General features: G+C 42.4%; 1 protein-coding gene across 1 annotated transcript in view; it reads right to left on the bottom strand.

Annotated features, from left to right (window-relative positions):
• The window catches only part of PRKCQ (protein kinase C theta), a 101,618-nt gene extending 84,289 nt beyond the window's left edge, over positions 1 to 17,329 (bottom strand). The window contains 1 exon segment of the mRNA XM_040413326.1: positions 17,068 to 17,329. Within this exon segment, the coding sequence (XP_040269260.1) occupies positions 17,068 to 17,188 (121 nt within the window). The 5' untranslated portion in view covers positions 17,189 to 17,329.
• Positions 17,330 to 17,683: the final 354 nt, after the last annotated feature.

Here is a 17,683-nt window from a genome sequence, read left to right as displayed (position 1 = left end):
GCCACAAGTGAGTCAGAATACCCCCATACACATTAGATGGCAGGCTGGTTCTGCCGAAATTGGTGGGTTCAACAGATATACATGTATTATGTATGGTCCCCTTTAGAATAGAGTACTATGCTTCGCTGAAGTGCAATCTATGACCCATAAAGGACACTTTACCTTAGGATGCACAACCACTGAATTACAACCACTTTTCACCAAGAATTGGATAATCAATGCATAAGGAAAGGATAGGTTAGGTATTACATTTTTTTGTAGCTGAGGGCCAGAAACAGAATGGTCAGCCACAGAACCCAATGAAATATATGTTAAACTAAAACTGGAAGAAGTCCAGTTCTTTTATATTATGACACCACAAAACTTTGAGTAACTGTCCAGAGAAATCTTGTCACAAGTCTTGTCTTTGTAGATGACATGGTTTACCTCAACAATAAGGAAGAATAGATGTAAAAAGGATATCATCAAGGCCACTGAGTCATATTATCAGATAAATGTAAAATGTTCTAATCAATGACATAACAGTAAAAGGTCAGTCTTCTCAGGTGAGTCTCTGCGAGGTGTCTGTTGTTGACATCATGTTAACATGTACCATCCCAATAATGTCCTTCACAGCTGTGAAAGTTTCTATCCATGACATGACAGATACCTTTACATAAATTGAATGATGACAAATGTCATATTAAGCCACTAAATGAGTCATGAAACTTGGAGACTGTATTGAAAGCTTTGGGCTCAATATAGTTTTAGTTACCCATAAGTATGGCTGACAATAGATTTAATTATCACTAACAAGACTCAGCTCATTGTATTTGCGTACATTAAACTCTCTTGGAATGCTAGGATTGCCAAAATTGATATACTTACAGTATTTCAAACTATTTCAATATTTTTTTCCCCAGCTAATAGTATATTTGAAACCCAGTAGGAAAACCTTGTATCGTCCAATCTATCAGGGGGTCATGGGAATACCAGATTTATTACTATGCATTACCATCAAGTGTCAATGTTAAAGAAAAGGACTAAATAGGCCCTTAACAGTTCCCTGTACAGGGTCACCATTACTTAGTTAAAGCTTCACTTTTAATGAATACAATGAGATAAATTAAAGTGTAACCATTAAAACTATTGGGGTGCCACTGTCTTCCTATTAATTGATGTTAGTATGAAGCCAGTGGCTCTCACAGTGGTGGAACGTGATATTGATTAGAAGTGTAACACTCCTAATCAATATCACACTCCACCACTGTGAGAACCGACTGTCAGTTGATGTGCAATATGTGGGTTTCCTCCTTCTTCCCCTAAAATATGGTTTTCCTAATGAATCCTACATTTCCCATCATGCCAGGCTTTGCAAAGGCAGAGCTGATGGAGTCTCACCACACCACACTACTCTGAGTCCTTTGTAAGGGCAGCCATGACAGATCAGTGACACAGAACTGCTGTTTGCTCTCACTGCAGGGTCTCCATGTTTTCCCATGTAATACAGTTTGGGCCTGTCTGCCCTCTCCACCCTGTCATCTCTCTCTCTTCTGTCAGTTCCTACATGTAGGAGGCAAGGAGACCAGTGTGAAGCTACATCTCCCAGAACTACACTGGAGAGTCTGCACACACAGATAGTACAGGCAGGCAGTGTGCGTCAGGAGGTTTATATAACTGCAGCTAAACACTGTATACACTCGTCTACTATATATCTGCAGTCCTGGCTCTTTAGATAGGGAAGATTAAATTTTCAACATTATAAAGGGATATACAGAGGAACATGGAGGGTGGGGAGGGGAGGAGCCTGAGAGATGCTAGGAGGGATTTGGTCGGTGATGATGTTATCCTGTAGTTGACAGGAAGTCAGCCACATGGTAGAGACCTGACTCCTGTTTACACATTAGAGTAGGCTGCTGGTCAGACATGCAAACACATGAATAGGTTCCTATAATAAAAAGGTTCAAAATATATGGGTGCAACTGAGCTAGGTTGTAACAAATTACATTGCTAGAACTTTGGTGTCGAGTTACTAATATATATATATATATATATATATATATATATACAAACCGGATTCCAAAAAAGTTGGGACACTAAACAAATTGTGAATAAAAACTGAATGCAATGATGTGGAGATGGCAAATGTCAATATTTTATTTGTAATAGAACGTAGATGACAGATCAAACGTTTAATCCGAGTAAATGTATCATTTTAAAGGAAAAATACGTTGATTCCAATTTTCACGGTGTCAACAAATCCCAAAAAAGTTGGGACAAGTAGCAATAAGAGGCTGAAAAAGTAAATTTGAGCATAACGAAGAGCTGGAAGACCAATTAACACTAATTAGGTCAATTGGCAACATGATTGGGTATAAAAAGAGCTTCTCAGAGTGACAGTGTCTCTCAGAAGCCAAGATGGGTAGAGGATCACCAATTTCCACAATGTTGCGCAGAAAGATAGTGGAGCAATATCAGAAAGGTGTTACCCAGCGAAAAATTGCAAAGACTCTGCATCTATCATCATCAACTGTGCATAACATCATCCGAAGATTCAGAGAATCTGGAACAATCTCTGTGCGTAAGGGTCAAGGCCGTAAAACCATACTGGATGCCCGTGATCTCCGGGCCCTTAAACGACACTGCCCCACAAACAGGAATGCTACTGTAAAGGAAATCACAGAATGGGCTCAGGAATACTTCCAGAAACCATTGTCAGTGAACACAATCCACCGTGCCATCCGCCGTTGCCAGCTGAAACTCTACAGTGCAAAGAAGAAGCCATTTCTAAGCAAGATCCACAAGCTCAGGCGTTTTCACTGGGCCAGGGATCATTTAAAATGGAGTGTGGCAAAATGGAAGACTGTTCTGTGGTCAGACGAGTCACGATTCGAAGTTCTTTTTGGAAATCTGGGACGCCATGTCATCCGGACCAAAGAGGACAAGGACAACCCAAGTTGTTATCAACGCTCAGTTCAGAAGCCTGCATCTCTGATGGTATGGGGTTGCATGAGTGCGTTTGGCATGGGCAGCTTGCATGTCTGGAAAGGCACCATCAATGCAGAAAAATATATTCAGGTTCTAGAACAACATATGCTCCCATCCAGACATCATCTCTTTCAGGGAAGACCCTGCATTTTTCAACAAGATAATGCCAGACCACATTCTGCATCAATCACCACATCAGCTGCGTAGGAGAAGGATCCGGGTACTGAAATGGCCAGTCTGCAGTCCAGATCTTTCACCTATAGAGAACATTTGGCGCATCATAAAGAGGAAGGTGCAACAAAGAAGGCCCAAGACGATTGAACAGGCCTGTATTAGACAAGAATGGGAGAGCATTCCTATTTCTAAACTTGAGAAACTGGTCTCCTCGGTCCCCAGACGTCTGTTGAGTGTTGTAAGAAGAAGGGGAGATGCCACACAGTGGTGAAAATGGCCTTGTCCCAACTTTTTTGGGATTTGTTGACACCATGAAATTCTGATTCAACATATTTTTCCCTTAAAATGGTACATTTTCTCAGTTTAAACTTTTGTTCCGTGATTTATGTTCTATTCTGAATAAAATATTAGAAGTTGGCACCTCCACATCATGCATTCAGTTTTTATTCACGATTTGTATAGTGCCCCAACTTTTTTGGAATCCGGTTTATATATATATATATATATATATATATATATAGTATATATAAAAATAAAACTGGAATGCTTCTTTAAAAGCAGTAGAAGGGAGAACCCAACCCCAGATGGGCTTACACAGAGCAGTTAGTCTCTGGGTATGATTGCCTTTCTGATCTATTATTTGCATGCATAATAATAATCCCCTCTAATACTAAGATCAACAAGAGATAGTATGCACATTTAGTTTAACCTGTCCTCAAGCTATAACAGCATTCCCTGGGGTATGGGAAGGTGTCTGAGCAGTAGGTTCTGACCTTGCCTAGTTCCTGGAAAGGTGTGTTCAGTTGCTATTGTGTATTGTGACCTCATGTACCTGACCACCCCCATATTACCATACTGACCCTGCGCCACCTGTCCTGACCTCATCCTTATTACTGTATTAGCCTTGTTTTGCATCCCCTGATATACTGCGTGTTTTATCATATTTCAAAAACTCTGCCTAAACTTAGCTTGCCCTCCAACCGTGCTTCTGCCTGTCCTCTTGGTGCCACTAACCAGTGTCCCTTGACCAGCCTGGGTCAGCAGCCACGGAACAGAAACTACTCCTAGAAGTAGAAGCCTGGTGACCCTTGCAGGAGTTGCACTTTGACAATGCCTTCAGTAGTACACCCAAGTCAAATACATTCAGTGGCATATTGGGTCCACACCCACAGTGTTACAACAGTTGCGTATAACAAGTAGGTAATATTTAACTGTGGATAGTCTAAACTTGCAATCATGGCTAGAGGTCAATTAGAACGCTCATTCTCGATCATTGGCCCATGTAAACCTGGCAGTAATCAGCCAACAAATGAACAAAAATTATTATTGTTGGCAGCACATGTACCTGCATAAACAGTAAATTTACTGCTGACAAAAAGCAAACTTCATGGAAACCAAACAATCTCACTTGTCTGCATATAGGTAGCAGACAGTGTAAAAATCCCATGAAATGAGCACTGATCGACTTGTTGTATCATTGATTGGTGCTTGTTAGGACCCTAACGCTCCCTTACATACATGTATACACTTTGTAGTAAAACCGCAGCACTCTCTTGTCTTCAATATCCAAAAGGTTTATTCATCAATACAGTGCGACGTGGTATGTCCGCACCGCAAAAAGATATGACGTCATATTTTTTTTGCGGTGCACAACCATGGAAAGAAACACAATGGAAGCACTCCGTAGTGCTTCCGGTGTTCCGTTCTGTGACTTCATTCCGCATCTCCGGAGTTGCGGATCTATTCAAGTGAATGGGTTCGCACCCACGGGGTGCACGCTGTTTGCGAGGCGCAATACGGCTACAGCCGCCCAACGGCCGTGTGCATGAGGCCTTTGAGATGTGGCAAGAGGCACTTCAGACACTTGAAGGGGTTGTCTCATGTCGCCATTAGTCCCGAGTCCCGACCACCTCACAGCTGGGAAAAAGCAGAGTACTCTTGCACTCTGCTGTTTCAGTAGGTCTCTTTGCCATGCATGAGAGCTACTGAAACAGTGTGGCACAACAAGTTATGTTGTTTCTGAGTTAGGGAGACACCATAATTTGTTATGCTAAGCTGTTTCAGTAGCTCTCATGCATGGCAAAGTTTCCCAGCTGGGAGGTGGTTGGGACCAGGTTGGACTGGCCCACAGGGGTACAGGTGAATCCCCCGGTGGACCCCTAAGCAAGATGGGCCCCTAGTCTCCCACCCCTTGCACAAGTGCCACATAGCACAGTAGACTTACTGCACTATATACATATATTCAGTGTACAGCACCTCAACCAGCCTCTGTTCATATAAAACACCTGATAGATTATTAAAAAAACTCCCTAGTAATATTATAGACACGATCAGAGCTGAGATGACTTCTAGGTATAGAGGAAAGCCACCAGTGTCCTCTTCTCCCCAGGACCTACCTTCTCAAAGTTGCAGGAACCCCCATATTAAATAATCTTGTAGCGTCTTGCTGCTGTGTGAGCAGGTAATATTTGAATGTATCCATACGGTGGGCCCCCAAAATAAATTTTACTGGTTGGCCCTAGGAAACCCAGTCCGACACTGGTTGGTGTCTCATCTCACCTTAGTAACAGTGAGATGAGACAACCCCTTTAAGTATGACCTCTACATCAACCATGTTTTGAGGCAACCTGAAATATCCAACTAAGGTGGCACTGTGCACCAGTTAAACCACCCTCCCTCTTTTGACATAAAGAACTCGAGTCTGTGTATTAGAGATTGTGGAATGGAAAGTTCTCTGCTGCACAAACCATATCAGAAAATGTGCAGATGTTTTCAGTTTATTAAAATATGTTTGTACTGCATATCATAAATGACTTTGTTAGAGATACCGTAAGTTATTCCTAACTCTTTTGCAGATAAAGACCCATTATTAGTAGAATAGTATCATGCACCATATTAGCAAACAATTCAAATACACAATAATTATTTCATAAGCAATAAAAATAATCAGTTGTCACAGTGCGCTTTCCTGTGCCTGAGTTGCTACGTAGGCTGGCTGTCCTCTTGTATACTGGTCTACAGGCTGCCCTTCTGTGTAGGCTGGTTACTTGGGGCTGCGTGCTGGCTGCAGTATCCGTGTTGAACCGCCTGTGTACGTTTTCCCTCCCTGATTATGTTCTGTGGTTCTGTTCCGGTGCCCAGATTGTTGTATGCCCTCGCGTTCTGGCAGCGGTGTTCCATGTATGCCAGGGGCAACGTCCGGTGCTTCTGCTTGTGTTCTGGTATTTCTGCTTCGCCTGGCCTGATAGGGTTAATTCCTTCTTGTTTAGCACCTATTTCTCCCAGTGTGTCCTGTTCCTGTGGTCAGTTCTGTTTTGTCTGTCAGTTTGTTCCGTTCTGTCTGTGAGTATTTCAGTCCTGGTCCTGCTTGCTGGGTGTAGTCCCTTGTCGCTGACCCAAGGGGCTTTCTGACTACACTTCGGTGTGGTATCGCCTAGTTCTGCATTTATGTTTCCGTCTGATCCATACCTGTTCTGTGATTTTATTATGCCTTGATGTTGCTTATCTGCGTCTGTTTCTGTCCATGTCTGTATCTGCTTGCGTAACACCCCAGAGTTGTGTTACGAAACTCTTTATACCCGCTACAACCTGTTAAGGGCATTAACTTTGTCATCTAATGTAATTTCACATCATATTCTCACAAATGTGCATTCAAATCCTTGTTAAATATATATTGCTGTAATTTTTATGTTCACCAGCAGGTGGAAGCAATGTGTTCAGCAAGGACTTAGCCAGTTTACTGTTTCTGAACTGGAATAGTTCATTCCAGTTCAGCTCCCCCTCTATGAGCAGAAGTGGGCTGGCCCATGTCCTGCCTCAGGGGAAGGGAAGGAAGTTAGAGTCAGTGTGCCAGCCACCCTGGCTAGGGGAAGGCTGTGCGTGTAGGAGCTCCCAGATATAAGGATCCAAGCCAGGATCTTGTCTCGGCTGAGACAATTGATCATCATCCCCAGCCTGAGCCTTGCAGCCTCAGCTGGAAGAAAGCAATCAGCCACCTCCAGTTACAGGAAGAAGCATACCCTGAGAAAATAACTGTGAGTACCGTCCAGAGACCCCAGGAGAAGCCATAATCCTCCTCAGCACGTCAGTCCCCAAGACAGCAGAAGATAGATAGTGCAGAATATAAATTCCTGCCACATTACAGAGCTACTAAGCAGACGTCTCTTTCCTGCAAAAGCTCCAGGCACATGATAGAGCAAAAGATAATTTCCTGCCACATATTGCCAATACCTGCTGGGACCAAAGACCAAAGATAATGCTGTATCTTGCTTGGATGAAAGCTGCAACTAGTAAAGACAAGTTTGAACTTTACCCAAAGTCTGAATCTCAATTGCTACTGCAAGTTCCTCAATTACTCCTACTAGCACCACACTCATTTTATTGCAAGTGAGCCAGGATCCAGGAGTCCAGCCGTACCCAGGTAGGAGACACCGTTGACACTATTGCCATTACCACACAGAGACAATACACCACTCTGGCATTCCTAACCTGGTACGTGAGTTACAACATCCTTAAAGGGCCCTGTGTTAGTACCCTGCGCACGCTGCAATTGGCATCACAAACAAAACCATAGACTATTATACCCATATCCTGACCCACTGCATTTTTGGCGTCTGTGTAACCGTACCACGGTCCGGCTCTATTGCACTTGTTTCTTGTCTGCCTTCGGAAGAGGGTCCTGTGATCCCCGGAGGGGGAATCACCATCCGTGTGCAGCTTTGCCTGGGGCCGCCTAGCTTCTACTGTGCTTGGGGTGCAGGCATCTCATTCTGGTTCTGTTCTGTTCTGTCCTAGGTTCCAGCGTCTGTTGTTCCTGGTTACCTGTGTATTCCTGATAGTTACCTTTGTAGGTATCTCAGTGCCTGCCTGTTACTGCTGCAACTGACTCGGTTTACGCTCTGGAGTAGCCCCTGGCAACTACCATGGCTCAAGTCTATCCTCCCCACCAGAGGCACTAGTGAAGACCTGGTGTTGCTTAGTTACGCCCCTCTAGAGTAATGCTAGTCAGTGGCACAGTGGGTTCATAGGTGCTGATCCTAGCAGTACATTTTGGTTTAATGGTTCTGTCGTTTGCTTTTATTACTTGTGTAATAAAGTCCTGTTGGTGCCTTGGTCTGTTTCGCCTGTGCCTGTTTTCCAGACGTCCCGGAGGCTTACCCAGGGTCCACGGCACGTCATATTGGTGCATTTTTCTAGTATGAATCTTGTTAGGGCGAGACTTGAGCACATAGTTGACAACCTAGATACCATTAATGAGAGTCCAAACTGCATTTAAGGGTTATATTAATAAAGATTAAAGGGAATTTATCACCAGGAAATTCATTGTTAAACCAGGTACAGTGTCTTGTAGGGTTATGTCAGATAAATGTAAAAATACTTTTCATTTTGCCATCCATTGCTTCATTCTAGAGAAAAAGTTATTTTAATCAATATGCAAATTAGCAGTTACTTGTTCCATGGGCAGGCCCAATGCTTGTTCTTCTTCTACCGCCAGTCCCTCCCTTTCCTTGATTAACAAGGCCAGGCAAGATGACTATGCAAAAACCTATACTGCCTGCTACTTCTGTCTTTCTACAATTAGAGTTCGTCCACATAGTGGTTGCCTACATCTCTGCCTACATCTAACTCCTGCCTAAATCTCATTATGCCAGCCTCGAGCACCTGACCCCAAACCCTGCATCTGTAACACCCCAGACTTGTGTTACTACACGCCTCTACTCCGCTACTATCTTCTAAGAGCTTTATACTGTCATCAGATATAATTTACATTATGTCTTCCACAAATGTGCATATAAAACTATGTTAAATGCATTTGTTCATGTAATTTGCCTGGTTACCAGTAGGTGGCAGCAACTCACTGGCAAGTACAAGTTTAGTGTTTAGTATATCTAGGCTGGAATGGATTATTCCAGCTTAGCTCTCCCTCTGTAAGATAAGTGGGCAGTTCCCACACCCTGCAGCATGGGTGGAGAAGGAAGTTAGAGAAAACTACAGACAACCTCCAGAGTTCCAGGAAGAAAGCATCCCCTGAGAATCCATCTGTGAGAGAAGTCCAGAGACCTAGGAGAAACTATTTCCTACTCAGCTAGTCTGTCCCCACAAAGCAGAAGCTACCAGATAAGTGCAGAAGCTAACCCTGCCATAGTTACAGAGCTACCAAGCAGACATTTTATCCTGCAAGCTCCACATTTAAAGTAGATGTACTCATTCCGGCCATTCCCAGGTGGGAGACACCGTGACACAATTATCACTACATTACAGAGACATTATAGGCCATTACACCACTCTGGCATTCCTAACCTGGGACGTGCGTTATTACACCTTGGAAGGGCCCTTTGCACATCTTCCCACTGCTCTCCAATATAGCTACACTGCGGTTTTAGTACAGTCGATTCTTGGCATAATTGCCAGGCTGCGGCCGGATCTTTGCAGGTCCCCATTATAGTTGATGGGGCCGGCGGGCATTCAGGCAGCTTCCCATAATGCCGGATGCAGAGAGCTCCGACAGGCTGTTCCCTGTGTGAAACTAGCCTTACATGGTACTGTCTATGCTAGGTGACTCAAGAGAGACAGTTGTTTCCTTCAGTCTTAACAAAATCCTTAAAGTTTAACGGTTGTCTCCTTTTTTTTATGTGTTGGGACAGTGTGTTTTAGTAATACACTTTATTAGGATTAATATTTTTTATTAGACCTTACCCCAGCTCTGCCTCCCTAAATGAGTAATAAAGCTTTCTAAAAATGATGTGAGGTGGTTCCATGCAATTTATCTGCTCCAAGTGCTCTTCTCTACCTTTCTAGTATGTGTCTGGTTAGCGCTGGTAAGATAGGGAGATGAGCGAGGCTGCAGCATTCAGCGCAGACAGTAAGTATACAGGAACATAGCGCACTTACTGTTCCTCTCCATCTTCCCAGTGTGTCTCTGGTTATGGCTGTGAAGACAGGGAAAGGATCGGGGGAGCAGCGTTCAGCATTGACAGTAAGGGCTCATGCACACGACCGTATGTATTTTGCGGTCCGCAAAACACAGATCCGCATAAAATATGGATGACGTCGGTGTGTGCATTGTGTATTTTGCGGAACGGAACAGCTTGCCCCTAATAGGACAGTCCTATCCTTGTCCGTAATGCGGACAATAATAGGACATGTTCTATTTTTTGCAGAACGGACATACGGAAACGGAATGCACATGGAGTAACTTCAGTTTTTTTGGCGGACCCATTGAAATTAATGGTTCCGCATACTGTCTGCCAAAAAAACGGAATGGAAACAGAAAGAAAATACTAGAGGTGGGAATCCACGAATTCCTTGAATTTTGCTGGATTCGAATCCGACGAATCCCACCGCAACGTCATGTCCCCGCGCCACGTCCCCAAGACGCCTGCTATTTCCCCAGTGGCATAGCCAAGGGGGGGCCAGAGGGGGCCACGGCCCCCCCTACATCACGATGTGCCCCCCCAACTGAATTGTGCCCCCATTCATTTTGACCGCTCACAGGAGTGTACATTTCTTCTAAACTGTAATTGGTATCCTCTGACCTAGTCCTGCAGTAACTTTAACTTTAACTTTAAATCAGCGCTCGCTCGGTAACAACTAACAGGCAGCGCAGGCGCGTGACGTCACTGTGAGCTCCGCCCGTGCACTGCCTGTAGGCTGTAGCCTGGCCCTGTTACCCAAGCTAGCTGAGGAGTGGTGTAAGGTACTAGTAGAGATGAACGGCTGCTTATTTAAAGTTAAAGTTACTGCAGGAGATGGATTACAGTTTAGAAATGTGACTGTCAAATGTACACTCCTGTGAGCGGCGGGGAGGGGGATCTGTGGATGACACTGTTATGGGGTGGGATCTGTGGATGACACTGTTATAAGGAGGGGGATCTGTGGATGACACTGTCATGGTGGGGGGGGGGGTCTGTGGATGACACTGTCATGGGGTGGATCTGTGGATGACACATATAGCATAAGATGCTATATACGGTATGTGTCATCCACAGATCCCCCTCCATAACAATGTCATCCACAGATCCCCCTCCATAACAGTGTCATCCACAGATCCCCCTCCATAACAGTGTCATCCACAGATCCCCCCATAGCAGTGTCATCCACAAATCCCCCCCATAGCATTGTCATCCACAGATCCCCCTCCATAACAGTGTCATCCACAGATCGCCCCCATAATTGTCATCCACAGATCCCCCTCCATAACAGTGTCATCCACAGATCCCCCTCCATAACAGTGTCATCCACAGATCCCCCTCCATAACAGTGTCATCCACAGATCCCCCTCCATAACAGTGTCATCCACAGATCCCCCTCCATAACAGTGTCATCCACAGATGCCTCCATAACAGTGTCATCCACAGATGCCTCCATAACCGTGTCATCCACAGATCCCCCCCATAGGTGTCATCCACAGATCCCCCTCCATAACAATTTCATCCACAGATCCCCATAATTCTTATGTACAGGATTCGTAGGATTCGAGATTTGAAAGATTCAATATATTCGAGAACCTTTTCGGATTTGGATTCGAAAAAAATTGGATTCGTCCCACCTCTAGAAAATACATTTGTGTGCATGAGCCTTACGTGTACTATGTTCCACTATACTTACTGTCAGAGCTGAATGCTGCGGCCCTGTTCCTCTCTCTATTTTCCCAGCATGAAAAAAGTGACAGACTGGGAAGGTAGAAAGGAACACTGGCAGCAGATAAACTGCAGGGAAGCATCTCACATCATTTTTAGGAATCTTTACTACACATATACGGAGGCCGGGCTGGGGTAAGAAGACATAGACCAGAGACCATTTACCTAACTGTCTACAGTACCGTAACCTTCAATAGTACCAGTGAGTTTCCAGAGAGTGGAATTACCTTGAGGAAGTGTTGCGCCCTCAGTGTATTTGATAGATGAAGAGACAGAAAACAGCAGGTGTTTATAAGTGGTGGCATTAAAAGCATCATGTACTGTATAAAACCACTTGATTATTTATATGCAGGGACATTCACTATCTTTATGTCTTCTGCAAAACTAAGCTTGTACCTTTTGTCCCCAGATATACATCCTAAATGCTTTTCCTTGGTTTTCTATAGTCACTGTATGAAAATTCTACTTATCAGTCCATGGACTTAAATGCTTCTATAGTCACCTATAAGAAATGTTGGTAAAATAAATACAAAATCAATGGACATTGTTGGAATGTCAGTTGAAACTGAACATTTATTAATGAATATCAAGGTTTTCTACTTTGCTAAACTACTATTTGTGCACATACGTGCTAAATGTCCCATAACATCTGAGGCCCTGGAAAAATGGGAGAACTCCAGGAACAGTTAGCAAATCTTCAGTGTAGCTAATGAAGGGCCTCGTTTATCCAGAGAAAGTAGCCTCCTATGAGTGCTAACTGTATGTGGCACCGGGATGATGCATTATTAGACTGAGCCCGAGTGTCCATATGTGGTCTGAGGGGACGACGCATCTCAGAAGGGGCATGGTATGCTGTGAAAAGGGTGTGGCCTACCCAGGAGGGGGTGTAGAGTCTCGAAAATGGGCATCACAAAAATACAATATCATAGCCATACACATTAGAGAACTGTGTGCTGTTAAGATGTTTTCCTATAAAGTAGAGACAAGGAATTCTGTTCCCTAACTCTATCTCTCTCTCTCAGGAAAACCATATAGAACACTAAGCAGAAGTACTGAGCAACAGTGATGTGAATAAAGCACTTGGGGTGAGCTATAGCACTTAATATTAGCTGCTGAGTCTGCTAAATCCTATCTGTGTTGTCTTTGTTTCTCTTGGTACTTCCTTCTTTCTCCTTCCCTTCCACTCTTTATAGACTTCAATACTATGATGTAAATATGGAAGTGAACGGTAGCTGAGCTGTGTAGTAACCTGCACGGCCACTAAACTTTGAACAGACCTGTGCTTCCGTTTCCAATCAAAGCGCTGGAGCCTGCATGGAACAGCTGATCGTTGTGGGTGCAAAGCGTTATTTATTAAGTTACATTTTAAGAATTTCATGTCCTCTGTGCTCCTGCAGAGTGTTAGACCCTCACCAATGCCTTCCCCAAAAAAATAAAAAATCCTTTAATATAACTAGACAATACAAATAGGCAGTGCACCCAGTATGTAAATGTCCTGACCTATCGCAGGATCTGTATCGGAACTACCTGGTAAGGAGATTCCATCATACGCAGCGCCTTCCTATAACCTACCAAAACAGCACATAGTGTGAAGCAGCAAAATCTCCCTGTTCTGACCTATAGAGCATTGTCTACAGTATTTATCAATGTATATCGATAACTGCTGTATATATGCTCTAGACAGCACTCTTTTAGAACATCTTAATGAGTTATAGTTAAATAATTATTTCGATTTTGAGGGCTGACAATTATGCTATTAAAGCAGATAAGCTAATGGTGATAGCTCCTCTTTAAGAGAAAGGGATATGTGAAAAGTATGATGCACATTTCACCCAACTAATGGTACTACTACTAAGATGATTTTTTTAGGTCAATGTTTTCTTTGTAGCTCTGTAAACTAGTACACTGTGTGATGTAGTCATAGGAATACCACATCAGAAAAGAAGCTCATGTCGCTCTGAATGCGTACATGTGTACAGTGCCCATGCAGGCAGGAAGCACAAGTTATGCTGTGTGGATAGACAAGACTGTATTTGACAGTCAGTTGCTGTTAGGAGGCTGAACACTCAAGAAAGTGTTGCTCAATATTTTCAGCAGATTTCAAATAATTAACAGAATGCCCAGATGCCGGATGTATTTTGAAGGTGAAAAGACTTACTTTATAATAATTACCCCATGTACTACTCAAGTTATAGAACATTGAAAACCAGATGTATTTATACTTCAGTGAATCCATACAGCACACTTTCTGCTCTGATCTTTTTGAATTAGATATTGGTTTAGACTAGAGGATGGAGCCTTTCTATTTTCTTCTTAAAAAAGAGAAACTCTGAGCTCATGTTAGTAGTTAGTATCCCGAGTAACATAAATCTCCATGACAGACTGAAGACACTTGGAAGAACACAGAGAGGTGTGGATTAAATAAGGGCAACCTTATATTCAAGCTTTAACACCATAAGGACCCATCACTTAAGGACCAGCGCCGTACATGTACGGCGGGCTGATCGGGTGGGTGCAGGAGCTGCGCCCCCCCCCAATCAGCGACAGGGGTCCGGCATTCACTGATAGCCGGACCCCTGCTGTATGCACCTGCATCGGTGAAAACACAGATTAACCCTTGCACTGCTGACCATGGCAAGTGCGGGATCCTACCGGGTGCGGTGTGGCCATTGGGTTCCCGCGCTGCTGTTACGGGGACCTAATGGAAGGGAAGCTTCCGTGACAGCCTGTGAGATCCAGCCCCCTAAATCTCACAGGAAGCAGGCTGAAGTGTATCACAGTGTATAATACACTTACAGCCAATGCATTACAATACAGAAGTATTGTGATGCATTGTAAAAGAGATCAGACCCCCAAAAGTTGAAGTCCCAGAGCGGGACAAAAAATAAAGTGAAAAAAGAAGTAAAAAAATAAAAAAGTTTTACAAAAAAATTTAAAGTTTCAAGTAAAAAAAAAGAAAAACTAAAAAATTGGAAAGAATAGGGAAATAAGAAAAGTAGACATATTAGGTATCGCCGCGTCCGTATTGACTGGCTCTGTAATAATATCACTTGACCTAACCCCTTAAGTGAACACCGTCAAAAAAATTCAATAAAAACTGTGCTAAAAAACATTTTATGTCATTTTACATCACTAAAAGTGCAACACCAAGGCGTATGCCCCCCAAAATAGTACCAATCTAACATCTCCTCATCCCACAAAAAATTAGCCCCTACCTAAGACAATCACCCAAAAAAAAAAAAATAACTATGGCTCTCAGACTATGGAGACACTAAAACATTATTTTTTTTGTTTCAAAAATGCTTTTATTGTGTTAAATGTGAAAAAAAAAAAAAGTAGACATATTAGGTATCTCAGCATCCGTAACAACCTGCTCTATAAAAATACCACATGACCTAACCTCTCAGGTGAACACCATAAAAAAAAAATATAAAATCGGTGTAAAAAAAAACATTTTTTGTCACCTTATATTACAAAAAGTGTAATAGAAGCGATCAAAAAGTCATATGCACCCCAAAATAGTGCCAATCAAACCGTTACCTCATCTCGCAAAAAATGAGCCCCTAACTAAGACAATCGCCCAGAAAATAAAAAAAACTTGAGACAGTAAAACATGATTTTTTTCTTGTTTAAAAAATGCTGTTATTGTGTAAATCCTTAATAAACAAAAAAAGTATACATATTAGGTATTGTCGCGTCCATAGGAACGTGCTGTATAAAAATATCACATGAACTAACCCCGGTGAACACCGTAATTTTTTTTAAAAAAGTGTGTCAAAAAAGCAATTTTTTGTCACCTTACATCACAAAAAGTGTAATACCAATCAATCAAAAAGTCATATGCACCCTAAAATAGTACAAATCAAACCGTCATCTCATACTGAAAAAAATGAGTCCCTGCGTAAGACAGTCGCCCAAAAAATACAAAAGAAATATGGCTTTCAGAATATGGAGACACTAAAAAATATTTTTATTCAAAAATGCTTTATTATGTAAAACTGAAACATTCAAAACAGATGAACATTCAAAATATAAAAAAAGTGGGTTTTGGAAATTGTCTGAAAAATTTCAAGATTTGCTTCTAAACTTCTAAGCCTTCTATTCTAACGTCCCAAAAAAAGAAAATATCATTTACAAAATGATCCAAACATGAAGTAGACATATGGGAAATGCAAAGTAATAACTATTTTAGAAGGTATCACTGTTTTAAAAGCAGAGAAATAGAAATTTAGAAAATTGCAAATTTTTTACACATTTTTGGTAAATTTGGTATTTTTTATAAATAAAAATGAAACATTTTGACTCAAATTTACCAGTGTCATGAAGTACAATATGTGACGAGAAAACAGTCTCAGAATGGCCTGGATAAGTAAAAGCGTTTTAAAGTTATCACCACTTAAAGTGACACTGGTCAGATTTGCAAAAAATGGCCTGGTCCCTAAGGTGAAAAATGACAGGGTCCTGAAGGGGTTAAAGTGACCTTCTGGTTCAAGAATAAAACAAAAAAAATAACATTAACTGAGGAAGGAATAGAACATTTACATGGTGACCTCCTTTTCATCAATTCTTGGGCTCTTCTTCTGTCATCCACGATTGATGGAGCGCTTATCAGACTATCTGATGCATACTGTGCATTTGGTAGTCCTAGACACCTCCTGCATGTTTAGTCCTACTCTTGGATTAGCCAACTCTCCGCACGTAAGCAGCGATGGCCCATGCATGGGCAGCAGGAACCGTCTTGGCTAACAAATGCACAGTGTGTATCAGGTAGAGTGAAAAGAAGTACGGCTATCTTGGATAACAGAAAAGGAGACTGGGAAGTGGTGGATGAAAGCACAAGGTAAGTGTTCTGCTCATTCCCCAGATTTGAGGAAGTCATGGCGTTCAGTAGAGCTCTGGTGAGCCCCACGGCTCCTCACAACTTACTTGGCACAGTCCATTGGATAGCAGCTCTGCTTGGTATTGCATCTCAGCCCCATTCACTTGAAATACACAGAGCTGCACATAGGCCATGTGACTAATGAATGTGATGTCAAATGTCCTAGGAAGAGCACCACAGCCTCTTCATACAGCTGACAGGCTGGGGTGCCAGGAGTCGGACCCCTTCTGATCTGATATTGATGACCTATCCTGAAGATAGGCCATGAAAATCAAAATACCAGAGAACCCGTTTCCTAATGGTTTATGTCACATTCATCGATATCTAAAACAGTCAATATTAAACTAAGTGAACATCTCTGTAAAAACTTTCTGTCCTGCTTGGAAGAACATATAAGAAGATACATACCTGTCTCAACAGCTTCTTTGACTATAACGGCACAGTAGGGTCTCTGCATGACTTCCCCATTAGGTGGCAGGTATGGCCCAACTTCGAAATTGGAGAGACTTATTCGTAGAAACGGTGACATAGCTCTTCCTGTTTGATAGTAAGACAAGAAAGTTGTTTCTATATAAATGGCACGTTCCTTTCCTTCAGCTGGTTATCTATCAGGAAAAGACTGAAATGAGCAGTCAGAGTCAACGCAGCTATACTAAGTTATCTGTATAGCAGGAAGCTCTGCAGTGGTCTGTGTGTTGGCAAATGTGTCATCTGCACTAGCTTGGACTCTGTCTTTCCTGATTTCTCTGGCTACTTACAAATGTCAGCAGCACCTGTCGTTATCAGTTTCCACCAGCACAAGACACTAATGTAACTACAGTCAAAGCAAGGAACTACTTATGAAAGCATGCCAAGAAATTGCACGGAGTGTATGTCTATATCAAATGCACCAATTTTCTCATACGGCTGCAATTCCTATTGATATAGCATGCATCCATCTATGTCATGGATTATGAAAAAAAAATCTTCATAGCCAAAATTCTGTTCAAATAAACACTTTGCTATAATGTTGACAATAATACTT

Source organism: Bufo bufo, chromosome 1 (assembly GCF_905171765.1).
Source record: "Bufo bufo chromosome 1, aBufBuf1.1, whole genome shotgun sequence".
NCBI lineage: Eukaryota > Metazoa > Chordata > Amphibia > Anura > Bufonidae > Bufo > Bufo bufo.
Note: the sequence above shows the minus strand (reverse complement) of the source record. Positions and strands in the feature narration are given on the sequence as shown.